At 43.7% G+C, this 17,553-nt stretch overlaps 1 protein-coding gene and 1 long non-coding RNA gene across 4 annotated transcripts in view; one reads left to right on the top strand and one right to left on the bottom strand.

The window, feature by feature from the left end:
- Nucleotides 1-4,472: 4,472 nt before the first annotated feature.
- Nucleotides 4,473-17,553, bottom strand: part of STX2 (syntaxin 2) — an 87,347-nt gene continuing 74,266 nt past the window's right edge. For 2 of the 3 annotated variants that reach the window (XM_075898426.1, XM_075898429.1), the window contains exons 10-11: nt 16,661-16,784; nt 4,473-6,955 (exon numbers count right to left, since the gene is read on the bottom strand). In XM_075898426.1, the coding sequence (XP_075754541.1) occupies nt 16,701-16,784 (84 nt within the window). In that variant the 3' untranslated portion in view covers nt 4,473-6,955; nt 16,661-16,700. The remainder of the gene's footprint in view (nt 6,956-16,660; nt 16,785-17,553) is intronic. The other variant, XM_075898427.1, reaches the window with a different exon arrangement.
- LOC142818500 (uncharacterized) lies at nt 8,026-12,099 on the top strand. The gene is made up of 3 exons (XR_012895993.1): nt 8,026-8,401; nt 11,578-11,683; nt 11,979-12,099. It is a non-coding gene; the product is annotated as an uncharacterized LOC142818500 (long non-coding RNA).

Raw genomic sequence — 17,553 nt, 5'->3', positions numbered from 1 at the left:
TGTTTGGTGAAAGGAAGCTTATTTTCACTCATAAGAACATAAGAACGGCCGTGCTGGGTCAGACCAAAGGTCCATCTAGCCCAGTATCCTGTCTACCGACAGTGGCCAGCACCAGGTGCCCCAGAGAGGGTTCACCAAAGACAATGATCAAGTGATTTGTCTCCTGCCATCCCTCTCCAGCCTCTGACAAACAGAGGCCAAGGACAACATTTTATCCCCTGGCTAATAGCCTTTTATGGACCTAACCGCCATGAAATTATCTAGCTTCTCTTTAAACTCTGTTATAGTCCTAGCCTTCACAGTCTCCTCTGGCAAGGAGTTCCACAGGTTGAATACACGCTGTGTGAAGAACTTTCTTTTATTAGTTTTAAACCTGTTACCCATTAATTTCATTTGGTGTCCTCTAGTTCTTCTATTTAGGGAACTGTGACGGGGCTAGCCTGCCCCACACTGAACAGTGGGGAGGAGAGCCCATCTATTGGGTAGAATACACCCCTCCCCCACTGCCCTGCTGGGCATGATCACAGTACAGCCTCAATATAAAAGGCTGCCAGGCTGATCAGTTGGGGCGGACCTCTGGGGAGGAAGGAGCTCCAGCCCAAACCACAGAGCCACAGCTGGACCTGCTGCTGGAACCAGAGCTGTGGGGACCACCACTGTTGCTGCTACCGTCCCCAGGTTGAGCACGCCCACAACGCCGACTCCGGGGGGCCACCCGTCCCACTGCAGTGGACAACCCCTTCGCTGCTGCCCCAGACACAGGACCTGCTGACATTGCCGCCGCCGCCAGCCCAGCGTCGCCAGGTGGGGTCTATGTCGGCCACAGGGCTGGGGTAGGAAGCAATCCAGGGCAAGAGGCAGGGAACCCCCCCAGTGGGCTCGGCGAGTTTCGGGGAGAACTCCCTGCTGAGTCAGTGGTGGGAACCACCCACCACTGCTAGGGCCCTGGGTTGGGGTCTGGTGGAGAGGGAGGGCCTGGACCCCCCTACCCCATCCCCTCAGGGCACAGACTAGGCCTCAGGGACTGCGAATTGTGTGGGACTAGGCCTCAGGGCCTGCTTTTGACTGCAGACTAGGCCTCAGGGCCGGCGATTGTGCAGAACTCTGCCTCCGGGCCTGCTTTAATCTCGTGGGGACCCCGCCACAGCTGGTGGAGAAGGTTGTCGGTGGAGCCCTGAGGAAGACCGGCCTGAACAGCCGCCTAGGGAACCGACAGGGAGACCCGGGTAAAGATAAGGGTACCGCCAGGGCCTGTAGCTATGGGCAAGTACTAGCGGCTGGGGTGCAACCGCAGAAAGAAGATGGGACAAAGATAGTGGTCCCAGTTAAGGTGCAAGGGAGGAGGCCACAGCATTGGTGGACACGGGCTGTGGGCAGACCCTGATAGAAGAAGGCCTGGTTGGCGACCCAGAGCAATGGGGGCCCCCTGTGAGAATGCAGTGTATTTATGGGGACGTGAGGACATACCCCACGGCTAAGGTGAAGTTAGCTATCCGGTCACACGAAGAGCTGTGCAGCATAGGAGTAGTCCCCCGACTGGCTTACCACATGGTGTTAGGGCGGGATTGGCCCTACTTTTCGGCCCTACTGCAGGGCCACAGGCGAGGGAACTACAGCGATGGGGGCTCGGAACAAGCGGCGTTAACAGGACAGCCGACGGAAGAAGACCCCGGGGAAGGGACCTCGGGGGGCCCCAGGAGGGAAGCCATATGATCCCCTGGAATCGACGCTCCCCCTATAGATACCCAAGAAACAGACATCGCCCTGGACGGAGACTTCCTAGAAGAACAAAGGAAGACCCGACCCTCAGCCGAGCTTGGGAGCAGGCAGGAGGTCCGGATCCGACGGACCGGCTACCCCAAAAGAGGCCTGAAGGCCCGCGGGTCGAGATACGGGGTGATCTGCTGTACCAGCTGACCCAAGATCCGCAAACCCAAGCCGAGATCTGTCAGCTGCTGGTACCACAACAGTTTCGGATGGCGGTGATGTGGTTGGCCCACGTGCCCTGGGCGGGCCACCTAGGCCGGGAAAAGACGTTATGCAGACTAGCCCAGCGGTTCTTCTGGCCGGGGATACACCACTCTGTGAGGGACTATTGTGCATCGTGCCCCGAATGCCAGCGTGCTAACCCCGGTGGGGTTCCCCAAGCCCTGTTGGTCCCTCTGCCCGTGGTAGGGACGCCTTTTGAACGGGTAGGACTGGACCTGGTCGGGCTGCTGGAGCAAAGCATCAACAAGAACAAATACATTTTAGTCATTGTGGATTACACCACTCGGTACCCGGAGGCCATTTCCCTACGGGTCACGACCGCCCGCGCCATTGCTGATGAACTTTTAAAAGTGTTTGCCAAGGTGGGCCTCCCTAAGACGATCCTAACGGACCAGGGAACTAATAACAAAACGTCCAAACTGATTACAGAATTGTGTCGCCTACAGAATATTTGATCCCTGAGAACCTCCGTGTACCACCCCCAGACAGATGGACTTGTAGAAAGGTTCAACAGGACGCTGAAGTCGATGCTGCGCAAATTCGTCAAAGACAACCCGTGGCAATGGGACAGGTGGCTGCCGGTTCTTCTCTTTGCTGTAAGGGCAATCCCCAAGCCTCCACGGGATTTTCCCCTTTTGAATTATTATATGGGCGGTGACCGTGGGGGATTCTGGACCTAGTGAGAGAGACTTGGGAGGGACAAGAAAGACGCGCCCAGGGGTCCATCCACTATATTCTACAACTGCGAGAGCGGCTAGAAGAATTGGGCCGGCTAGCCCAGGACAACCTACAGACGGTGCAGGAAACACAGGAGCCCCACTACAACCAGAAGGCAAAGGTGCGGACCTTTCAACCCGGAGACCGGGTGTTGCTCTTGTTGCCTTCCTTGGAGTCCAAGTTGCTAGCAAAGTGGCAAGGACCATTTGAAATTGTGCAGAAGGTGAGGCCGGTCGACTATGAGGTGAGGTTACTGGGGCGGCAGAAAGACTTATGAATGTACTATGTGAACCTTCTGAAGACCTGAAAGGAGAGGGAGGGAATGCTGATCACCCCATTTCCCCCAGAGGACGAGTTGGGGCCGCAAGTGGGAGCCTCAACAGAGCACCCCCAGGTGGATATCGGGCAGGACCTGGAGAAGGGACAACAGCAACAGCTGCAAGAACTCATAGCGCGGTTCCCGAATGTGTTGTCCGATAAACAGGGAAGAACCCCGTTAATTAGTCATCACATTGCCACAATACCGGGGCAGAAAGTACGGGATAATCACTGACCCCTGCCCAGAAAAATGTGGGACACCGCGCGCCAGGAACTAAAATAAATGTTGGCCCTACGGGTGGTGGAAGAATCCAGAAGCGAGTGGAGGAGCCCCATTGTGCTGGTCCCCAAGCCCAATGGCTCAGTGAGGTTTTGCGTAGACTTCCGCAAGGTGAACGCCATCTCCCAGTTCGATGCCTACCCCATGCCCCGGATAGACGTGCTACTGGAACGCCTGGATCTCACAAAAGGCTATTGGCAGATCCCGTTGACACTGATGGCGAAAGCCAAAACAGCATTTCCAACCCCTTTTGGGCTCTATCAATTCATGATGATGCCTTTTGGACTACATGGAGCCGCCGCCACATTTCAGCGGCTGATGAATCAAGTCTTGGCACCCCACGATGAGTATGCAGCGACATATATCGATGATATTATTGTGTACTGTGAAGGATGGGAGGAACATCTAACCCACTTAAAGAAGATATTAAGGGCCCTAGAGGAAGCCAGGTTGACAGCGAACCCGGCCAAATGTCATCTAGGGAAAGAAGAGGTAACCTACTTGGGATATACGGTGGGGAAGAGACGGGTGAAGCCCGTAATAGACAAAATTCAGGCCCTCCGAGAATACCCCACTCCCACCACAAAGCGACAGGTGAGACAATTCCTGGGGTTGGTGGGATATTACCGGCGCATTGTCCCTAACTTTTCCACCATAGCTGCCCCTCTGACAGACCTGACCAAAAACCAACACCCACAGCGGGTGGAGTGGTCAGCAGCGTGTGAGAGGGCGTTTCAGACCTTGAGAGACCAACTTATCCGGGGACCGGTATTAGCCCAGCCGGATTTTTCCAAGCCCTTCATCCTACAGACAGACGCTTCCAAGGTAGACCCCGCCACAGGAATTAATAAATAACTTTTCTTTATTGGCCCTCTCCACACCACTGGTGATTTTATATACCTCTATCATATCCCCCCTCAGTCTCCTCTTTTCTAAACTGAAAAGTCTCAGTCACTTTAACCTCTCCTCATATGGGACCCATTCCAAACCCCTAATCATTTTAGTTGCCCTTTTCTGAGCCCTTTCCAAGGCCAAAATATCTATATCCATTTCTATAAAACTGTTATTGAGACTTTAGAATTGCTTTGATAAACATGCCATCACATTTAAATATTTTAATAGTCTGTGTAAATATTTACAATAAATTCACCAACATAAAAGTCACAAATGAAATGCTTACATAGATAAATTTATTAGCAAATGGGAAATTAGAAGGTTTTTTTCATTTTTTTTAAAGAAACTAGTTCTTTGGTCCTAAAGTGATACAAGAAAGGAAGCATATCCGCCTGTGCTGAATTTTAAATACTTACATTTTCTATTTTTATAAACAAAATGAAGGAAGTATATGAAAAAAAATAAAACAGTGAATGATCTTTTCGGTTTCTATACTGAATGGAGCAAACAAAATTACCCAATATATTTGGCTGATGTAGATAAACCACTTAACAGCACTATCTGATATTCTTCTGAAATAGATTAATCTGTACATTTCTATAAATAAATTTTATTACTAAATACAAGAAAACAAAACTATCAAAAACACATTTTACTTAAGAACTGACCATTTCAAGTCAACCGTTTCAGTACTTTGCACTAAGACTTCCATAGTCATTGATAGCTGTCCACAGTTTAAAAAAAAAATAAACAAATCTGTTCTGTAATGAAGATGAAAAATTCAACACATATCTTGATAGCTGCTTCGTTTACAAATGTTTTTAGGATAAACTACCGAATCAGGATCTCATTCAGAAATCCCAAACACAATGCAACTAGAAAAGCCTGTTTATTCCTATCCGCTTTCAACATGGACCACCACTTGGAAAAAAACAAGATGAAGAAATTTTCACAGTATATTTGGACAGCATCAAGTAGAAATATCCTTCAACAGACAGCATACATAGTAAATCTTGCTAAACATTAAGAAGAAGTTCAATGATTGACTATATACTTTAATTACATTTTAATGTGTAACTTCCTCCTCAGACATTTTTAACAAGAACATTATTTTACTGTATAATGAGTCAGTATGCTGCAGTACTAAAAAGTTGTAACATAACATATTATCTAAAGCAAAATTATATTTGTAACCATCAAAAACAACAAATAAAGAAGAGATGTAGGCCACGTTTTAAGAAAGCACTCTTTCTTCTTTTACTATTTCACTTGAAGTATAAATATATCTACATATCTACATGAACATACTCATATGAGAAATCAAGATACAAATTATAAATATTTTACATAGAGATGATAAGAACAAAAATAATATGTAACATTAAAATCAGTTATTTGGTTAAGTTTGAAATTTAAAACTTTACAAGCAGTAATATACATCTGTTGTTATACCTATTATAAAACCCTTCATACTTGTTACATTAATTCACAAAAGTAAATGTCATAACAAATCAGTATATTATTTAGACAATCAAACATAATGCAACTAAACAAGCCTATTCATTCCTATCTTTTCTCACCACCACTAGCAAACATTTGCAAATTAAGAATTAATTTTTGCTCTTTAAGGAACAAGATAAAATGTGCCATGCTAGTCATAGTTGTAAGATTACAGTGTTCTGTCAGTTTTAGTTTCATATGCACAACTAATTTTATTTTGGAAGATCTTCCTAAAACGTTCTAATACTAAATCTATGATTCATTATTGCATTTTTATACAAGGAAAATATTGCAGCCGCTGTCTTGATTATAAAGATTAGGCACACTGTAAGCAATTAAGCACAATAAATGTGATAAAGAAAACAACAAACTTCACAGTAGAATAACTAGTGTTTTTTTAATCTATGAATTCTAACAATGCAATAGGCAGAAATGGACTTAAGTGCAATCTACTAAACAATCTTTACTGAAGGGCTTTTAAAAATAGTTCAAATGTGATAGTTACTATTAACAGAATGCTATTTGGTTGCTTCATAAGATTTTTCGAAGTAGGATTTTCCCTTCAAAAACACAACTGCATAATATCTTAAAGCACAAATTAATTTTTACAATAACATGAGGCAGCAATTGAAGGGAATTTTTCCCCTTATAAAAACTGGATAGAATAAATTACTAACTAGTTAATGTTTTATTTAAAGATACTGCTACATCTCCTACAAAATAGTGTTCATAAAATCCATTATTTTGCTAACAAGAAGAGAACACAAATGCGGCCATAAAATTCTTAATTAGAATTGTATTAGAAGTGGAAAATTATGCCAATGGCCAAAACTCAATAGTTCCACAATTCCCTAATTAAATTCTGTGTTTATAACACTGAAATATATTTAAAAAAAAAAGGAATTCCCAAGTCACTTTAGTTCAAAACTATTAAAACAAGGCTTCATACTGACAAATCCATTGGTTTCTGATGAAAATTCAATTGATATCCCATATATACATTGATTTGCAGTATGACTAAACATTAAGTGTCATGTTTTCACTTTAAATCACTAATGATAGGTCAGCATTGAACATGTGTAACATGGTGTAAGGCGTCTTAAAAAAAAATAGGGGATTTGGTTTCACTGCAGATGTGATTTGGAGTCTGAAGATTCATAAACTCTTCAAATGTGCTTGCTATGATAATGTAGCTGCTAGGATAATTCCAAGGATCACAAGCAAGACAGTTACACAAATAATTATGAATGTCATTTTCTGCAAAAAGAAAAAAAATCTAAATTAATATATCATATCAGATTTAAATCTATTTAAGTTGTGCGTGAATATTTTACAGCCACAGCAAATAATATATATAAATATGTATATGAAATTAGTACATATAGAAAATATAAACATATATAAAATGCTGACATGTAGTTGACTTTTTTTAAAAGCACTCAAATACAATGGCATGTTATTGCCAGTATTTCTCTTCCAACTGTACATATAATTATTGTCAATCCCACCAGTCTTAAATTCACTTTTGAATATTTGTCTAATACATACATGTTTTATTTCATGGAATACTCATTAAAATCCATAAACAACTTCTTCTGAAATTATGTTTGCTACATATGGAAGCAGAGAATTAAAAAAAAACATGTTTATGTCCACAGTTGTAACTGGAGATTTGCAAAACCATATGCTTATGTTCTCCTTTATTTAGATGCTTGTTTATTCTCACTAACATGCTATGAACTGAATAGAATATAATAAAAAGTAAATAAGGAGCTATCACATGTAACTACAGGCAGTCCCCGGGTTACGTACAAGATAGGGACTGTAGGTTTGTTCTTAAGTTGAATTTGTATGTAAGTCGGAACTGGTACATATTGTAGGGGAAACTCTAGCCAAACATTTTTTTTAGTTTTGGATAGCATAGGGAAAGGTTAACTCCCCTCTAATGTTTGTTTTGCTGTCTGTTCCTCTGTTCAGAAGATTTCACATCTATTTCTGTCCCTGTGACAAACTCAGGACTAAAGGAGTAACTCATCAAATACCAAACAGCTCTGCACCATGCTTTGAGCTAATAGCTTTATTTCCACACACCACCCAGGGTTCTAGGAGGAGGGTCCTTTTTTTGCTAACACAATGAGGCCAGCACTTTGTTTGTTTTGGTGGGGTCTTTGTTTGCCCAGGGAGCCCAGCATGTATAGGGGAAGGTGGGGCGGAGAGGCTGCTTTTGTCTGCTGTTCGGCAGCCTGTTGCTCAGGGGAGGGGGCAGCCTGTTGCTGGCAGGGGGGGAGGGGGGAGGCGTGCAGGATGCGAGGCCGCGGGGCGGGGGGGGGGCAGCGGGCGTGGGGAGGCACTTTTCCTCTGCCCGGCAGCTCTGCAGGATCCCTGTCCCTGTGGCCAGCTGCTGCAGGCAGAGGCCAGTTGGAGCCGGCCGAAGAGGAGGAGGAGGTGGATTCTAGGACCCAGGTGAGCGAGCCCCGGGGATGCTGCTGCGCTCCGGGAGCCCGGCATGTATAGAGGGGAGGAGGGGCAGAGAGGCTGCTTTTGTCTGTTCGGCAGCCTGTTGCTCAGGGGAGGGGGCAGCCTGTTGCTGGCAGGGGGGTGGGGGGGGGCAGCGGGCGTGGGGAGGCACTTTTCCTCTGCCCGGCAGCTCTGCGGGACCCCAGTCGGAGCCGGCCCGAGGAGGAGGAGGATCCTAGGACCCAGGTGAGCGAGCCCCGGGAATGCTGCTGCGCATGTGCGGGAGTTGCCTCACCCTGTTCGTATCTAGGGATCCGACGTAAGTCGGATCCACGTAAGTCGGGGACTGCCTGTACTGTAGGAACCAAATGGGTTCATTGTACTAGATGTATCACATAGGCTAAATGCTCCTGACTCTATGGTTTAATATGCAGACAGGATTTGCTAAATTACAATGTGAGACAGCATTGTATTAGTAACAACAAAAACACGACATGTTAAAAAAGTATTAGTTTAAATATAACTATTCCTGATGAGCTGTTTGAAACAAATTGCTGATCCTAATGATTTCAATATTTCCAGAATTTAAGGATATTGTGAAGGACAAAAGTATAACCGAGTTCAAAAAAGAACAGATAAGTTCAGAAGACAGAATATCTGGCTAGATGGACTATTGTTCTGACCTAGTATGACCATTCTTTTAGTATACAGAATATCAAGGAATGTAAGTAGAATGGAGTTTCCCTTTCAAGTTCTGAATCATTGACCTTTTCATCACTGCAGATTATCAGTATAGCTTGTGACTGAAGAAAATGTTGCTATGTAGATGATAACTTGTTCAGCTAATGTAATAAAAAGGTAAAAGTCTTAAAACCACAAAGTTTACATTTTTGAGTTAATATCTTGTGCATTTTTACGTATTGCCATCTGTGGCATAGTGGGGGTGCTGTCTGCTCTGTGACCCGGGGTCTCCCTGTGCTATGATGGGAGATTCTCACTGACTCTCCCAAATGTGTATTAACCAAGACACCCAGGGAGGGAGACAAAGGGAGGAGGGCCGAGACCAACACCTGGCTGAGGGGCAGGGCTGGAAGAGAGGTTTTAGTTTCTGTTTGGTATCGTGGAGGAAGCAGCCTAAGCAACCAGCTGGGATTTAGGGGCCCAGTCTCCCCCAACTCAAGGGGGGGGAGGAGGCGCTAAGGCATCCCTAGGCCTGCCCTGTAACCAGATTAAATCTATGCTGTGCTGTATCCTGGAGAAGCAATAAACTCCCTATAGTCTACTGGCTAGCAGAGTCTGTTCGTGCCATTATGGGGGTGCAGGAACTGGGGGAACCCCAACGCGCTGCCACACCATCTTACAAAAAGAGCTGATTAGAAAGTATGTCCAATTTTAAAAGTCTGATTTTGAAAAAAGGGTTGCTCACTTAGTGTAGTAACTGAGGGTATGTCTACACTACCCCGCTAGTTCGAACTTGCGGGGTAATGTATGCATACCGCACTTGCTAATGAAGCCCAGGATTTGAATTTCCCGGGCTTCATTAGCATAAGCGGGGAGCCGCCATTTTTAAATCCCCGCTGCTTCGAACCCCGTGCGGCGCGGCTACACGGGGCTCGAACTAGGTAGTTTGGACTAGGTGCCTATTCCGAACTACCGTTACTCCTCATGAAACGGGGTGTACCGGTAGTTCGGAATAGGCACCCTAGTCCGAACTACCTAGTTCGAGCCCCGTGTAGCCGCGCTGCACGGGGTTCGAAGCAGCGGGGATTTAAAAATGGCGGCTCCCCGCTTATGCTAATGAAGCCCGGGAAATTCAAATCCCGGGCTTCATTAGCAAGTGCGGTATGCATACATTACCCTCCTAGTTCGAACTAGGAGGGTAGTGTAGACATACCCTGAGGTTCTTCAAAATGATTGTCCCTGTGAGTGCTTCTCTTCATGTGTCTTGGTGCCTTGAGCTCATTGTCAGAGATTTGTAGCAGCAGTATCCTGAGAGATGGCACATGACCAGCTTCTCATGCTGCTACAACCAGCTAGCTGGTACTCATCTCCAACCACCCCTCCGTTCCTTTTCTACCACAGAAAAATAGTGTGTGACTCCAAAACAGAGGGAAGGGGAATAGTGGAGCTCCTCACAGGGACAACCTTTTCAAAGACCCTCAGTCACTGCACAAAGTGAGTAACCCTGTCGTCGTTGAGATGTCCCTGTTGGTGCTCCACTTTAGATAGCTATGGAGCAGTGCCTCCATATATAAGGAGGGACTCTGGAATTTATCATTCAACAGTAGGGAGTACAGAATGGCTGAACTGTATCTGCTAAGTACTATTTTTCTAGGGCATAGTTTTTTGGTGAATGTTTGCACTGAAGCCCATGAAACTGTCTATGATTGGAATGTTGTGGAGAAATGACAGAAAGGTATATACCGCTTTGGTGGAATGAATGTGCACAAAGGGAGGAGCTGGAATTTTGTTCCGATTGTAGCAAAGATGGGCACATAGCAATATCCACTTGGATAATCTATGATTTGCAATGGGATCTCCTTTGGAATGTTCAGTGGTGGAGAGGATAAGGTGAGGTGATTTTTAAATGGTTCTGTCCTTTCAAAGTAAAAGCAAGGGCTCAGGGGATATTGAGGGTTTGTAGGGAGGAGTTGTTGGCCTCAGGTAAAAGCTAGGTAAGTATGTAAACTGATTCAAGTGAAAAAAATACAACTTTGGGAGAAATTTCTGATTGTGGTCTGAGGATAACTATCTTTTTGGAAAATTATATATGGTGGCTCAGCCACTAAAGTGGCTATTTTACTCACCCTCCTGGCAGTGGTAATTGCAATGAAGAAGGAGCATATTGTTTGAAATTCAAAAGGCCTGCCACCTTTGAGTGTGCAGAGGACCAAAGGTCCCATAGCAGAATAGGTTGTTTTAGTGTGAGTGGGGGAAGGAAGGGAGATATTATTCAGCTTTTTTAAGAAGTGATGATGGGCGATCATTCGTTGCTGATTACGATCATCTTCCAGGGGAATTGTGGATCCTCAAGTGGCTGATAAGGCCAATCCTTGAACCACACGTTCAAAAAAATCTGCAAGACGACTGAATCACACACCCACTGCCTATGTGTTGGTCTATGACTAAGAATTCCTGTATATCACTTTTCCCATTGCTATTTGCCATCACACTTTTGACTTGTGTAAGTGTTGTTTTCCCAGAAACTAGAAGATGCCTATGCAAGACTTCTTTTAAAGTGGGGAGACTGGTGTACAACAGTAACCACACTGTCCTTGGCAGACAGAGGGCTTGAAACGAATAGCATGGACACCATGACAATTGGAGATCCTCTATCTGCTACAGCCTTCACAGCCATTGTAACATTACATAACAGTTTCACATCCATTGTGCAGTTATCCTCTATCTGTTCTGCCATTCAGGATTTCTTGGATCACACTTTGTCTGGAACCTCGCCCTGGGTCTTCCTCCCATCCTGTACCTGACTCCGACTCCAAGCAGTGTTGCTCTCGGCCATCACTGGAACATGTAAGCCTCTCCACCACTACAAATTGATGATATATGGAGAGGTTTTCAGAAGTATTTAGTAGTAGGATATACAAAGATAGTGTTTCTGTACATCTTATTGTGTCTCATGGTGATTGCGGTAGATGCACTCTAAGGGCAGGGCTACGCTGTTTCTTGAGACCCAATATGTAGTCTAGGATTCTAAGTAAGAATTCAGAATGTGGCAACAGACATTGTGTTGCTCACAAGTTGTAAAAGGTCTTACATATGCTGTTTGCAACTGCTGATAAGTATAGTTTTGATTTCCTCTGAACAGTGTTGATCCATGTGGTTCACCAAGGAGCTGCTATGATCTGAGTTGAAGAAGAATGATGTCCAGATGGAGGAACCTTCCTGAGTCCTGAGTCAGAAGGCGAGGAATTTTTAAGAGGGAAAAAAGGAGATGTCACCATCATTTGATCAAGATAAGGAAACCACATCTGCCTTGGTCACATAGATGCAATCAGTGTAATATGGGCCCCGTCTCATTTGATTTTCTGTAGTACATGACTTATTAGTGGAATTGAAGGGAAAGTGTATATGAGAGGTGAGGCCCATTTGATAAGGAGGACACTCCCCAGTGAGTCCACAGTCCAGCCCTGGAACAATAATTGGGGCACATTTGAACTGGATGCTGTGGCAAACTGGTCTATTGTTGGGTACCCCCAACATTGGAATATGGTGGCAGGTATGTGGGGATCCATTTCCCATTCATTACTGAGGGGAAAATGCCTACTTAGATGTTCTACAATAGCATTTTGTTGGCCAGGAAAGTAAATTAGTGAAATGTCTATGTGATGGGTTATGAATCATTGGCATAACTGGATAGATTCCGTGCATAGAAGATAAGAGCATACTCTACACTGTTGGTTTATGTAAAATATTAATGCCATGTTGTCTGTAATTACCTTGATTGCTTTATTGCTGATAACTGGGAGGAAGTATTCACAACTCCATCTGACCACGTGGAGCTTTACAACGTTGATGTGTAATGAGGTTTCCTCTAGTGACCAAAGGTGTGAGTGGCAATATGTGCCTCCATCCTTCTAGAGAGGCATGATTGTGGAACCTCTAGACATATGTTTTGAGGTTAAAGGCATCACTGAAGATACATTGCTGAGATACATTGTAGAGAGTGTTTGTGGAGGCATGCAACAAGTGTGAGGCCATCTTTGGAAGCATTGCTTATGTAGCCTGATGTGTTTGACTACAAATATGATAGCTGCCATGTATCTGAGAAGTTTCAGGCATTGTCTGACTGACACTTGGGTGCTGCCAATAATGGTTGTTATGAGTGCAGTTAAGGCATCAAAACAGTGATGAGGTAGTTTTGCCTGAGCTTGCAGGCACTCTACATGGGCCCCTATAAATTCCAGTTGTTGTATAAGGTCTGACTTTTGGTCATTTATCTGGAAGCCTACTGTGGTGAGCATCTTTATTGTATGGTTGGTGTCTTGTAATGCCATTTGAAAAATGGGGCAGTTATGACGCAATCATCTAGGCAGTGGATATCATCATCCAATTCCCTGATTTATGGAGGTGAGCTGCAGCTACCGCCAAAACTTTTGAGAGCACCCTTAGGGCCATGGGTAGGCTGAAAAGTGATGCCCAGTACTGACAGTTTGGGTTTCACAGGGTGAAGTGTAGCAATCTCTTGTGTTCAGTGTGGATTGTGATGTGGAAATATGCACCCCGAAGGCTGAGAGACAACAGCCAATCTCCCTTTTGTAATGCTGGAATTATAGTTGTCAATGTTACCATTTTGAAGTATTGTTTTATTACGAACTTGTTGAGCTGCTGTGAGTCCAGGATAGGCTTCCATCCCCTGCTCAATTTTTGGAGTAAGAAAATGGAGATGGAACTTCTTTTACTGCCCCTAGGTGTAGTGGATGATCTATCTCCTCTTGTAACAAGGTCTCAAAGGGAAAGTCCCCAAAGTGAAGTTTTACAGGCAGGGTAGTAAGGCAAGAGGCAATTTGTAAAGAGGTTGTGCTTTGGTTGGCATTCCAGTACAGGGAGAGTTGAACCCTCAATTAACATCTCAAAATGATTGCTGTGACATCAAAGGTAGGGCACTTCAGGCTAGTCCTATGTCTGATGCCAGAGTGGCTGTTTCTGTCTTTGGTGCCGATCATAAGCATGTTGTGGTTATGAGTAAGGTGCATAATGGAAGAGCTGGGTATAAAAGCAGACCTGGTGGTTCTTAGGTTATGGGTCATACATGCCCAAAATTTTTATAGTAGTATGAGAGTCCAGAGAGGTACTAGTTCTGAGAATAGTTCTGCCTCTCAAAATTGCAGATCCTCAACTGTGTTTTGTATTTCTTTAGGAAATCTCCACTCCTGCTATACATGCTAATCATGTAAATAGACGGTTCCTGTCTGTTACTGTAACTGCTGATTTGGAGAGCAAAAGGGAATATTAACATTTAGATGAATCTTGTGTGAGATAATGTCATTGTCAAGATGTCTCTTTAAAGTTTGTCAAACTACTTAATAAATAAAATTACGTTATGTTAATTACCTGATTTTTAATTATCATGAGGTTACATCAAAAGATGACTCTTCTCCGATACCAAGAGGCTGTTCCAAATTTATAAAGGCTCTTGGGAACTGATCCTTTTGGTCCCATATCTGCTTGGATGCTCACTAGGAAAGCTGTGAGCCATAAGAAATGAGATCTCAGGATATTCTGGTACCCGTTTAATGAACACTGACTTAGGATCCCAGATCTGCTTGAGGTTTTAGAAGAAGGAAATGTAATCCATAAAGATAGAATTTATAGTAATCTAGAATCACCTTGAATATGGATTTTGGTCTATAACTATAGATTAAATTCTGAAAGAACAATTTATAACTTCCAGATCACCACCTCTAATATATACCTGAATATCAAGAATTGAACTCATTTCTGTATGTATACTGACCTTCCAATACTTTTTTAAAAATAAATCTTAGTATATTTATTAAGAATTGGCTATAAGAGTAAATTTGGGATAAGGTCAGAAATATTCACTGACTTGGCAAGTAATATATATGATCCTTTGGGACTGATAGAACTTTATTTGACTAGAGTATCTTGGTGGGAGCCAAGGGCTGGGTTCTTTAAGGGAACTGTGTGGTTTGGATTTCTGGTTGACCAAAAAGGTAATACAGAAGCTGTTCTGTGCTGGCTTGGTAAGTATAGATACTGGAATAATCACCAGCTTTGGAGGATTGGCCGTCCCATTTCTTGCAGTGCATCCTAATTGAGTGACCGCAGCTGGCTCACCTGGGATTCCGTGTATCACAGTTTCCTTCTGGGGCTTCCTCTATTTCCACTGACTCATCGTGGTGAAATTCAGACAGAGGTGGGGCAGATGGTGAAAGTAGCTGGGTGGCTAAGTGCATTGTTGGGGGTCTGGAGTGTGCAGGATGTTGGGCTCTATAAAGAGCCCAGGGATCCTAGCCAGGCCATGTAGTGAGTATTAGCACTGGTGGCATCCAGGGAAATGGTTTCCAGACATGCCCTGGTATCATCAGTGGTATAGTTGTCAAGTATGTTTAGGAGAGAAATGATGAGGTGTTTAGCTAGTTAATTCCTCCTCCTCTTCTTCAACACCTGTGAATGGAGGAACAGAACTGACTGGAATCATAAACCCACTCAGCTCTGGATGGATGAGGGTACTATTGGTACTGAAGAGCAGAGTTCCAAGTACTGAAGTAATAGCTAGGTCTATGTGGATTGTGAGTGGCTGTGGTAACTGTGAAACTCTGTGCCCTAGTCTGTACAGGAGGAGTTAGAGGTAGAGCTGGCAGCATGCAAAGCTGTATCTGGATACTAGTGGTGTGGATATGGAGGCTGACATGACTTTCAACAAGTACTGCCAGTTCTGAGCTGGAAGGTTTAGCCTTAGTTTGTACGATGGAGGTAGGGAGTCACTGTACTGGTGTCTTTGTTCCTCGGCATCCATACTGGATGTGTCTAGTACTTCTCAATCTGATGGTGGGTGGTGCTGTTTGTTCCAGGGAAGATTTTTTGCTCTCCTTGAGATGAGGAGTGCAGACTATGTTTGGTCACCTTTTCAAGAGCAGGATCCTTCAAAGTGAGCAGAGGAGACCTCTAATCTGAAGCTGTTGCTGAGAATCATTGATGAGGTAGAGTCTGAAACTATGAGTTCAAAGATGGCCTGGGTGATTTCTCTGTTAAGAAATGCTGGCCTTCAGAGACAGGGCTGATAACTTTTTACAGTGGGGGAAATTTTGTGTGATATGCATCTTCCCCAAACAGCAGATACATTTGGCACGGCCATCCAAAACAGGGTTTGAGAGCCGGTGGGGTGAGGTAGCATTTAAATTCAGGGGATCCTGGCACATTAGAATGCCTCATTTTGAAGCTGGGAATGACTGAGGGGGGAAAGAGAGAGGTTGGGGATTTCTTTTTTCAAAAGAGATTACTGAAAAAGTATCGAGGGTACTGCTGCTACAAATCTCTGACTATAAGTGCAAGGTGCCAAGATACTTAAAGGAGAGCACCCACAGGGACACTCTTCAAAGAAGAGCTGGGAAATTTTAACACTCTTGTGCTAAAAGTAAAACTCAAAATGAAAATTATTTCTCACTTTGGGCAGATCTTCAGCCGGTGTACACTGTCCTGTAAGAGTTAATAGTCTTATGACAATTTACACCATCTGAGGATTACGTCAGCTGTCCCATTCATTTTTAAATGTTCAAAAGATCTTACATAATGGAGTTTAAACTTGTACTAGGTTTACTTTCATAATTCAAAAGATATTCATTTATAACTATATCTTCGGGCTTTTATAGAAGCTAGAGACTGGCAAAATTCACCCTTCCGTCCTGGTCATTACAGTATGATACTATACATGTGTTAAGAATTGGTACAAGATAGCTTGCTTACTTAGTGACCTGTCAAAGCTAAAGAATAACAATGAAGCAAATTAGTTGATTAGTTACTTACTGCCGTATTGGCAGACATGCATGCTGAAGTTATCCAAGCATCATCGAATGCCAACTGACAAACCAACAATTAGAGCAATTATGGCAACCAACACCAACGATATAATGACAATTATCCATTTTTTCTGTGAAAGAAAAGCAAGGTGATTAGTTTCAGAACATGCTGTTAAATAGGAACTGAATTTATCCTTGAACTTTAGAAATGAATACCATCTTTTTTAGTACCATCTTAACTTTTGAAGCATGAAATGGTCCTGACCATCATCTCTGACTTCGCTTGTTTTCTTGAAAGGATCTCTAATCTACTGCAGCTAGAGTTCATTGCAAATATCAGTTGTTTGTTTTTTTTCCAACATTCACAAGGAAACATTTGGGCTCCGATATCTGATATTTACCTCACTTTAAATGTATAATAGTTCCCAAAACTTTTTTTTTTTTTTAAATGTGTGTATGTGTAGGATACAGGGACAGAAAATATATACACTTCAAACAGATTGTATAACCTGCTTTTAGAACAGAAGATTTATAAAAAAAATACAATTCTATGATTTCTATTTAGAGATAGATCTTTCCCTAGACTTACCTGCTTTGAAGCTACTTACCATGCCAGGAATATAAAGAAAAATATTGTTTTCATCTTACTCCCCTCTCCCTCAATGCATTACATAATTCAAAATTCCACTGCCATTTAAAAAAAACAAATATAATGCAGATGCTAGACTACAAAAGGGAAGGTTATGCACCTTGTCCAGTAACTAGAGTTCTTTGAGATGTGTCCCCATGTGTGCTCCACTTAGGTGCGTCAGTGCTAGCAGTCCTACATGCACATGCTGCGCTATTGCGCAATCACCCTGACTATATGCCAGCAGCCATTCCCTCAGTTCCTTCTCTACA

The sequence above is a fragment of the Pelodiscus sinensis genome, chromosome 15 (assembly GCF_049634645.1).
Source record: "Pelodiscus sinensis isolate JC-2024 chromosome 15, ASM4963464v1, whole genome shotgun sequence".
NCBI lineage: Eukaryota > Metazoa > Chordata > Testudines > Trionychidae > Pelodiscus > Pelodiscus sinensis.
Note: the sequence above shows the minus strand (reverse complement) of the source record. Positions and strands in the feature narration are given on the sequence as shown.